At 52.0% G+C, this 9,243-nt stretch overlaps 1 protein-coding gene across 1 annotated transcript in view; it reads left to right on the top strand.

Annotated features, from left to right (window-relative positions):
• Positions 1-7,593, top strand: part of DOCK2 (dedicator of cytokinesis 2) — a 467,146-nt gene extending 459,553 nt beyond the window's left edge. Inside the window, exons 53-56 of the mRNA XM_010854580.1 lie at positions 42-169; positions 1,654-1,752; positions 5,142-5,394; positions 7,483-7,593. Coding sequence (XP_010852882.1) covers positions 42-169; positions 1,654-1,752; positions 5,142-5,394; positions 7,483-7,593 — 591 coding nt within the window. The remainder of the gene's footprint in view (positions 1-41; positions 170-1,653; positions 1,753-5,141; positions 5,395-7,482) is intronic.
• The last annotated feature ends 1,650 nt before the right edge of the window (positions 7,594-9,243 follow it).

Raw genomic sequence — 9,243 nt, 5'->3', positions numbered from 1 at the left:
GGGCCGCCTGTCGCCGGTGCCCCCCCCGTCCTTTCCGGCAGCCACCGCCTCCCCTCTCCAAGCCCCGCCCTGTTGCCTGTTCCAGCTTCTACTCTCTGCTCAACAAGGCCTCCAGGGAGTTTTGTCCTCGTGGTAATGAGGGGTCGGGCTGCACCATGAGCACCCTGAGGTGAGGAAACAGTGCCCAGAGGTCTGGAATCGGGCTGGATTCACCTTGCAAAGGGGCAGGGGAGTGCATGTGAGCAGAGGAGGGTCCCTGAGGAGCTGAGGAACTGGGCCAGCCTGAGCATCTTCATGGCTTCACGGCCTATGAGTGGCAGGTGGAGAAACTTAGACACTGCGTAGAGGAAGACCCTTGGAGCGGTGAGACCCGGAATGAGAGACATTTCAGGGTGTGATAACAAGGGTTTCCAGGGAGACAAGGACCAGCCCCAACACCAGTTTTTCATAGGATTTTGCCAGAGGCGGACTCAGGAAGGAAGAGTAGGTCAGGTGAGGGACAGAGGCATTGGTGGTTAAGTATTCGTCCCCTGTGACAGATGGGGCAGGGAGGTCAGGACAGAGTGCAGGAGAGGCAAGAGCTGGTACCATGAAGACTACTTCCATAAAATATTAATGTCTGCTGTTCACTGAGCGGTTCATAATAAATAACCCTTATAATAATCAGCTGTTAACCCAAATTCTTATAATAATAAGCACAATGAACCATACTGTTTTTCTCAGACTTAACTCTTAATGACTTTAACGGGAAAATTCTTCAGATAGTTGGATTTGGTTATTTTCTACTATTTATAAAATTGGGGGGAAAGGAAGTAGCTTTTATGAAAAATATGTCCCAGTGGCAGACTCCCCAAATTCACACAGAGTTTAAAAAGAGTTTAAAATTAAACACAAATAACATATGTGGTGTTACATGTAATTAAAAAATCTAATCTAAAATTTACACCAATGTAAAATTACACCAAACTAATACTTGGGACAGCAGTAGATTTCCATGAACAGGTGTTGCCTAGTTTTGTTAAGTGAGCACATTTACTCTTGAGCAGGTGTGGTTTCCAGGGGTCTTAGGATCTGCCGTCAGAGTGGGTCACATGAAGATCCATCCAGCTGGACCCTGAGTAAGCATACTGACCCTGACCCTGACCGTGGAACAAAGAGATGAGAGCCGGTGATCCCCGGGCCAGCCACACAGGCATCAACTGATTTCTTTCTTTTTTTTTTTTTAATTATTTATTTTTCACTGTGCTGGGTCTTCATCGCTGCAAGCAGGTTTTCTCTAGTTGCGGCAAGAGGGAGCTACCCTGTAGGTGCGGCGGTGTCTCTTGTTTTGGATGGACGCTAGGGCGTGCTAGGACATGGAAGTGCGTGCGAGGGCGTGCGGACTCGGCAGTTGTGGCTCACGGGCTTAGCTGCCCCACAACATGTGGGATCTTCCTGGACCAGCGATCAAACCCGTGTCCCCTGCATTGGCAGACTGATTCTTGAGCTTTAAAATAAATTTATTAAGTTAAAGAAATGTGAGCACTGATTGCTGATTTACTGGGACACGTGGGAGAGTCACTGCTGTGGCAGCACTCACAGCCTGTTCTCCCCGCCACGAGTATGACGTGCTTGGTCCAAAGCTCTGGAGAAAGCTCCATCCCCTCCCTCTAGAGGCTGTGGGCCCCCAGGGAAGTCAGGCGGCACGCTGGGCACCACCGCAAAGCGTGCCAGGTGCGAGGGCCCAGCAGTGGAGGCCGTGTGCCCGGCAGGGTGAGAGAGAGGCGGAGCGGTCCACACGGAGAGCAGGAAAGGCAGACACTTGCCGGCAGTCACGTGACGGTCACGTGGCCGCAACCCGCCGCGGCGGCGGGGAGAAGAGGTGGGGCGTGGGGCCGTGGGACGGGAGAGCTCAGCCCGGTGTGGGCTGGGTCTGGAATGCCAGGCTGGGCAGCTGATATTTTGAGAGGCAACACGCTTGAGTACCTACTATGTGCCAGGCACTGCTCTTGGCAATTTGCACTTAAAATAACTGTTGGACTCTCACAACCCCCCCTCTGAAGTATAGACTATTATCGGGTCTCAATTTAAGTTAAGGAAACAGGCCCAGAGAGGCACAAGGATTTGTCCTGGGTCATCCAACTTGGAAATGGCGGAGCGGAGACTTTATGTTTTGGGCTCCAAGGAGCAGGCTGTCAACTGGCATGATTCCAAAGGATAGTAGGCAGGCCATGACCTGATCCCCAGCCCACTGGCTCCCTAACCTGGGTGTGCACTGGGGTTCCCTAAGAGGGCTGTGCCCAGCACCACTTGGGCCCCACAAGTCAGAGTCTCTGGGGCACAGGCCTGGGAAGACTGCATTTTAATAAGCTCCATAGGTGGGACCCATAGGCAAGACCTGCAGAGCAGGACCTTGAAAACGACACAGCTTTGCCCCCATGTGCTAGATGGAGAAACAGGCCTAGAGCAGCCAGCAGAGCCCACAGAGTCCTGAGTGAAAAAGGAATGAGTGACCCAACCCAGCAGAGCCGCTGCCCAACTGGTGTCCTTCCCCAGGGATCGGGGGAGGGGACTCCTTGTTGAGAAGACTGTTTCCAGGTGGATCGCAAAGGCCACTGGTGATACAAGAGGGCATGTTCAGTGGATGCGGCACAGCTTCCCATACCTTTATACTAGCTTCCTGCTGCTGGTGTCACAAACGGTCACAAGCTTAGTGGCTTAAAACAACACAAACTTGTCTACTACTGTTCTTGAGGTCAGAAATCCTAAATCAGTCTTGGGGTCAAAATCAAAATAAGAGTTAGGCTTCCCTGGTGACTCAGATGGCAAGGAATCTGCCTGCAAGGCAGGAGACCCAGGTTCCATCCCTGGGTTTGGAAGATCCCCTGGAGAAGGGCATGGCTACCCACCCCAATATTCTTGCCTGGAGAATCCCATGGACAGAGGAGCCTGGTGGGCTGCAGTCCATGCGGTCACAGAGTCAGGGATGACTAAGTGACTAACACACACACACAAGATGATAGTTAGTTCCTTATGGAGGTTCCCCTGGCTGTTTCTTTGCCTCTTCCAGCTTCTAAAGGTGGCAAGGCATTCTTTCTGCATTCCCCGGCTTGTGGCCAAATGGTTCCAGTCTCTGATTCCACTGGTACATCTCCTCCTCTGTGATTAAATCTCCCCCTGTCTCCCTCTTAGAAGAACACTTCTGATTACAATGGGCCCACCTGGATCATCCAGGACAGTCAGTCTCTCTGGTCGTCACTTAATCCCGTCTGTAAATTTCCTTTTATCTTGGAAGAATTCACAGATTCTAGGGATTTGGAAATCATTATTGGGGAGGGGTCATTGTTCAGCCTGTCACACACATGATGAGAAAAATCACTCCCTTTTCAGTTCTCTTCAACGCTTTTGCCTTCTCCAAGGAAAAAGTCCCTGGCTGGTATGTTTCATCACCTCTCTAAGACCTGCTGATCTCACATCCTAGCAAAGAGTGAGCAAGCTCAGGCTGGTACTGCCTCAGTTTCCTCATCTATAAAATGGGGATAATTATAGTACACCCCCAAAAAAACAAAATTGTGGTGAGGACTGAATGAGATAACAAGTTAAGGATTAGGGCTGTGCCCAGCATGATGTGAGCTCTAAAAAAAATGCCAATTCTCCCTATTTTATTTATGGCAAGTGATACTGATTTCTGATGAACCATTCCCATAAATCATATGGAACTTCTCTTTAAATTTATTTAGCGAAAAAAAAAAAAAAAGAAATGTGAGAGCTGATTTAAAGATTATAAGTAATTGAACTGCAGACACTGCATAGAGATGGGAAAATCAGGAGGTTGTAAGCCTCCACATTGTGCGACTCCGACAGTGTCCTGCACACACACCCAGAGCTACTGCTGTGGAGACAGTTGGTTAGTGTCTTCTAATAAGTGAAAGAATGAACTAGTATTGCCAAGCATCCCTTGAGAGGCATTTCCTATATTATCTCATTCAGTTCTTGCAACAGCCCTTTGAGGGAGCTAACCCTGGTTATGCTCATTTTTCGTACAAACAGAGACTCAAAAATTAAACCACAACAAGGCACTCAGAATATATAACTGGAGGAGGCAAATCTGAATCCAGATCAGTCCAACTGCCCCCTCACCCTTACCCCGGGCTGCCTTCTAAGGCATTTTGCCCCATTGCCACCCCAGTTCTCACTATTTCTTTCACAGTAGATTTAAAGTGTTTTTTTCCAGAGTCGGGGGCATGATTCCTCCATGAAGCTGTTGCTGGTCCTGTGAACCCTTTTCTTTATTTAAAGGGCTCAGAAACCCTGGGCCACTGACCCGACAGGTCACCCAGTCTCTGCACTCGGCTCCCTGCTTTTAAATAGATGGCCACCAGAGGGCGGTGTTGGCTCATGTTTCTCCAGCCTCACGCTCACCAGAACCAGAGCTGCAGAGAGGGGACCAGCATGGGGCCAGACTCCCACTTGGAGTCAGAAGCTCCTACTGGGGGCAGAGAAGCCAGCAATGGGAAACCCCAAAGTGCACTGAGACACAGCGCTGGTGAACTGCCGCGGGACGGGACAGGAGGCCCAGAGAAAGCAGCTCGTTTTCCTGGCGGGACGGGACAGGAGGCCCAGAGAAAGCAGATCATTGCCCCGGCAGAAAACCGATCTCCTCTCCCCATTTATAGATGAGGAAACTGTAGCACAGAGTTTAGGCTGGAAGCCCACTCCCCATCCTGACCAATCCTCACCCTGTCAGGCTTCCAGAAACCCTGGAACTCAGGAACTGTTGTGTTTTATGTGCAGAAAGGAGCAAGAGCCCTAGCAGCCAAACCTGTGAAGGAGGAATCCAGAGGAGGTAGGGAAGTCCACGGGCTGAGGGCCATGTAGTCCCAGCTGCTGGGCCACGGGCCTCTCCCCTCACCCTCAGGCTCCCGAGCCCCTGACAAGCGCTCACATTCATTGAGCATGTGCTATGTGCCCGGCATGCAGTCCTCGGAACAACACTCGGGGGGAGTTGCCTTTCCCCCTTTACAGACGAGGACACTGAGGCCCAGAACAATCGGCTGCTCTCTGAGATATTACCGTGCCTAAGGAGTGGCATCAGGATTGAGACCCAGAAGTCTGGCTCTGGAGCCTGAGCTGCCTGCTCCCTGCCTGGCCCTGTGCTCCAGGTTCAGACCCCCCTGCCTCCTGGGCCTCCGGTTATTCACCCTGCTTGGCCTGATTCCTCACGTTCCTCCGCCCCCGGAAGGTCAAGGCCAGAGGTGGTGTCCCCGGTGGGTGGGGCCTGTGCACGTCTGCACTTCCTGCCGGCTCTGGGCCCGTGTGGGCTCCCGGCCCCCAGAGCACGTGGCTGACGGCTGGGTGAATGCTCCAGAAGGGACGAGGCCTTCCCCCTCCCACGGCCCTGCCCTCAGTGTCCAGGTTTGCCCAAGGGGAGAGCCAGTAGGAAAACCCTGACTGGAGAGGGCAGACCCTGCTCAGCCTCGCTGTCAGAGCTGTCCTCTGCTACCAGGGGCGCGCATCTCCATCCTCCATCCAGGAGCGCAGTGCCGCCGCGTCCTGGGCAGATAAACGCGCGCGCGCACGCACACACGCACACACACATATATCACATCGTTTTTCATGCAAAATCCATCTGAGGCAGGTTCTATGCGCAGCTCCGTTTAATAGATAAGCAAACTGAGGCCTTGGGAGATCAAGAAACGTAGTCAAGATTACCCAGTTAACAAATAGCAAGTCGGGGATTTGAACCCGGCCCCACCCAACTTCAGAGTCCGTGTTTTTCATGTCCTATTGCCTTGTCCCAGGTATCTCAATCTGGGGTTCAGAATACATGGCCTCCCTCTGGATATGTAACATGCAAATATGTCACAGTATGCAGACTGCAGCTCCGCATCCCTGGATGGTTCAGGCCCTGCCTGTCCAACCTTGTACTATTTTCCCTGAAGCAGGGCAGCCATATCTTCTCAGGCTTGGATTTCCGCCTCTGGGAAAACTCGAAAAGCCTAAAATAATTTCATCTTCAAAAGGACCATTGTTTATAGAGATGCTTGGCTCTTTTCCCAGAAGCCCTGGTACGGGTTGATGGGGGCTTCCCAGATATAGCCCCCAAACCCTCCGGGGTCCTACAGGCAGCTCCTGGTACCACCTGAGGGCTGAGGCAGTGCTTGTGGAGTCCGGCGTGAGGACTCTGGGGCTGGGCTGAGTGCCCTAGACCTGAGTGCCCCCGTGGGGAGGTACGGGAGGGCGTGAGAGGCTGGGCTCCTTGGCCGCTGGACACCTGGGCGGGTGCCTCTGTGTGGGGGAGGCCTTATGACATGCCCGTCTTTCTCTGATTTCCCGGGAAAGGAACTGGGGCGCAGGTGCAAGGGGAGGCTCAGGTGAGTATTCCTCAAAAACACCTCTAAGGAAGGAGACGCAGCAACAGGCAAAGGGTGGACTAAGGGGTTGAGAGACAGGGTCAAAACCCAGCTCAACCGTGACCTTGTCACGTGCCTCGGGGTCCCTCTGACCATCAGCTGCCGACGGCGGGATCTGGCTGTAGAGCTGGTATCTCCACCAAGTATCCCACCCTTCATTGCTTCATCGTAAATCCCCACTGGGCACACTCACTGCTGAGAAAACAACTCGAAAGGTAGCAAACTCGGGGATGAACTGTACGTATCAACCATATATTGACTTTTTATATAATAAGTAAAATTTGAGGGCATCTCTTTCCACCATGTGAAACGACTTACATTGATCACGTCATAGAACGCTCATAGCAGCCACATAAACTCGTGGCATTACTCCCATTTTTACCTGAAAAAACAGGCCGAGAAAAGTTAAATCACGTGTCAAGGCTGCACAGCTATTCAGTGGCGAGGCTGGATTTGAACCCAGATCCTTCTGGGCTCAGCACCGGTGCCTGCAGTCTCTCTTCTCTAGTGCCTATGCTGGCCTTTTATATTTAACCTCCAAAGCAAATCACCCGTGTGCTTGCCTTTCTCTAATCATGTAAATTAGGAACTATAGAAAGCAACAACAAAATAATATCTAATTCCCTATCTTGAAATAATAATCGACAGATTGATTTTATGTTTACACAGTTCATGTACATGTATAATATGTATTTTTGCAAAAAATCAGGTTATTTTGTAGCCTGTTTTCCCCATTATTAGAATGTAGTATTTTCCCATATCATTAAATACAATCTATTTTTCATAGCTGCATATTATTTCATCATTCAGAAAATACTGTTTTTTAAAAAAACCAATCCCCTATGGTTGGACATTCAGGTTAGTTACAGTTTGTTATACCTATAAATAATGCTGTGGGGGTAGTTCTTGCTCTGCTTGATTCTGCAGGATGAATGATCAGGGGTGACATCGCCAGGCTCATTGTCGGGCTTTGGGTCTGTGTTAGCGGACTCCAATGTGACTGTCCTTTAAAAACTCAGGGCCCTGCCCTCAGCAAGCCTGGTAGAGAAACTCTAAACAAAATTGTGGCCTCCTTGTCTTTGCTCTTCAGGAAGAAAGGACAAAGGCGCTGCTCCCAAGCCTCACCTGGGCAATCAGGCCCTTTCTGACCCACACCTCACTCACTGTCCAAGGTGGGGAGAAGTGGTTCCTCAGGCTCTGAAGGAGCTCTCCCACTCAGGCACCCAAATCATCCTCTGGGCAGCAAGATGCTGATAATGAGATTCATTCGATGTCACTTAGGTCTTCCGAGTGAACCCGACGTGGAGAGTAGAGACACAGGCAGGGAGGATCCTCCAGCTGGGACAGAAAGCAGCCTTCTATGGACTTCCCTGGGGATCCAGGAGTTAAGAAGCCAAGGCTTCTTAAGGCGAGGGACTCGGGTTCGGTCCCTGACCCAGGGAGATTCCGCGTGCTGCAGGCCTCTGAGCCACTGAGCTCCGCAACCAGAGCAGCCCCTTGCCACAGCTGGAGAGAGCCCAGGGCAACAGCGAAGACCCGCACGCCAGAAAAGAAAGAAAGTAAGCAAAGAAGCTTTCTCTTTGGCCTTGGAGACATGTGGGGTCTGCAGGAAGAGAGAGGAAGTTGAAAGAGTCTTGAGAAGGAAGTAGAGGCAGGAGGGCCGGAGGGAGGTGGTGACCAGAGAGATTGACATGAGATTTTCTCCCATTTCTGACCCCAGAGAGAAGTCTCCAGGTGCTGCTAGAACCTGCTCAGGGGCAGCTCGTTGTGCTCTGAGAAGGGGAACCCACTCACTCCCCAAGCTGAGGGCCTGCCCCAGGATGAAGGGGCAGCTGAGACAAGTCGCCTTCGAGCACCGGATGGAGAATGAGGCCCAGGGAGGTGGACGGACTGACCACGAGGCACAGAGGAACCAGTGTGGACGGGGCCCCTGCTTCTGGAGCCCGAGGCGGAGCAGGCTGGGGAAGAATGACCCAAAGAAGGTTCTCCTCCTGGCCTCAGCCCCTGGGTCCTGGGGGACTCTGCAAGCCGAAACACGAAAGGACTTGGATCAGATAAGGAACCAGAGCCTGCTTTGTCCCTGCAGCCAGCAAGAAACCAGGAGAATACAAGGTCTCTCTCACTTTTCTCCTGCAGTCCCATTCATAGCCTCTTCCTTTTGCTGCTATTTTTATGAGCCTTGCTGCTGCTCTGGGAGAATCCCCAGGTCTTTCTCTCCGTGTGTGTGTGTGTGTGTGTGTGTGTAAGGAGGTCACCCATAATTGACTGCCCTTTTTGAACCTGGCCAGAGGCTCTTCTGTTTCTCCAGCGCCAGCTTCTCTCCTGGAAACTCCAGAAAACGTGTCTTCACTTCAAAAGACCTCAGACTGTGGCTTCTGATGAAGTGTCTCCTCCAGTCTGGGTGAGGGGTCAGGATGCGAAGAAGAGGGAGACAGAGGGGAAGGGGAAGAGACACAGAGACGATGTGAGACAGACAGACAGACACGGACAGCAAAAGGAAGCAGGGGAGAAGCAGAGATGGTGAGGACTTAAGCGGGAGGAGACGGAGGTAGAAAGACCTGAAAACAAGCTCAGAGAGACAGGGACTGCCAGGGAGGGAATCGCAGACAGCTCCGTGCCAGAGAGAAGGGAAGGAACAAGAGTGACTTGCGGAGAGGACAGCAGGACAGCCCAAGAAAGCAGGAGGGCAGACAGTTCAGGAGAGGAAGGGGAAAGGGCAGCAGAGAGGCAGGAGGAACAGGGGCAGGTGATGAGGAGATAAACAGAGGGGAGACAGCAGCAGAAGGAAGGAAAGAGGGAGGGGCGCCCGTGTCCTGGCTGCTAGGAGCCGGGAAGCCGGCCGAGCGTGTCC

This window comes from Bison bison, unplaced genomic scaffold (assembly GCF_000754665.1).
Source record: "Bison bison bison isolate TAMUID 2011002044 unplaced genomic scaffold, Bison_UMD1.0 scf7180017864343, whole genome shotgun sequence".
NCBI lineage: Eukaryota > Metazoa > Chordata > Mammalia > Artiodactyla > Bovidae > Bison > Bison bison.
The sequence above is the reverse complement of the archived record's forward strand: the minus strand, read 5'-3'. Positions and strand labels throughout refer to the sequence as shown.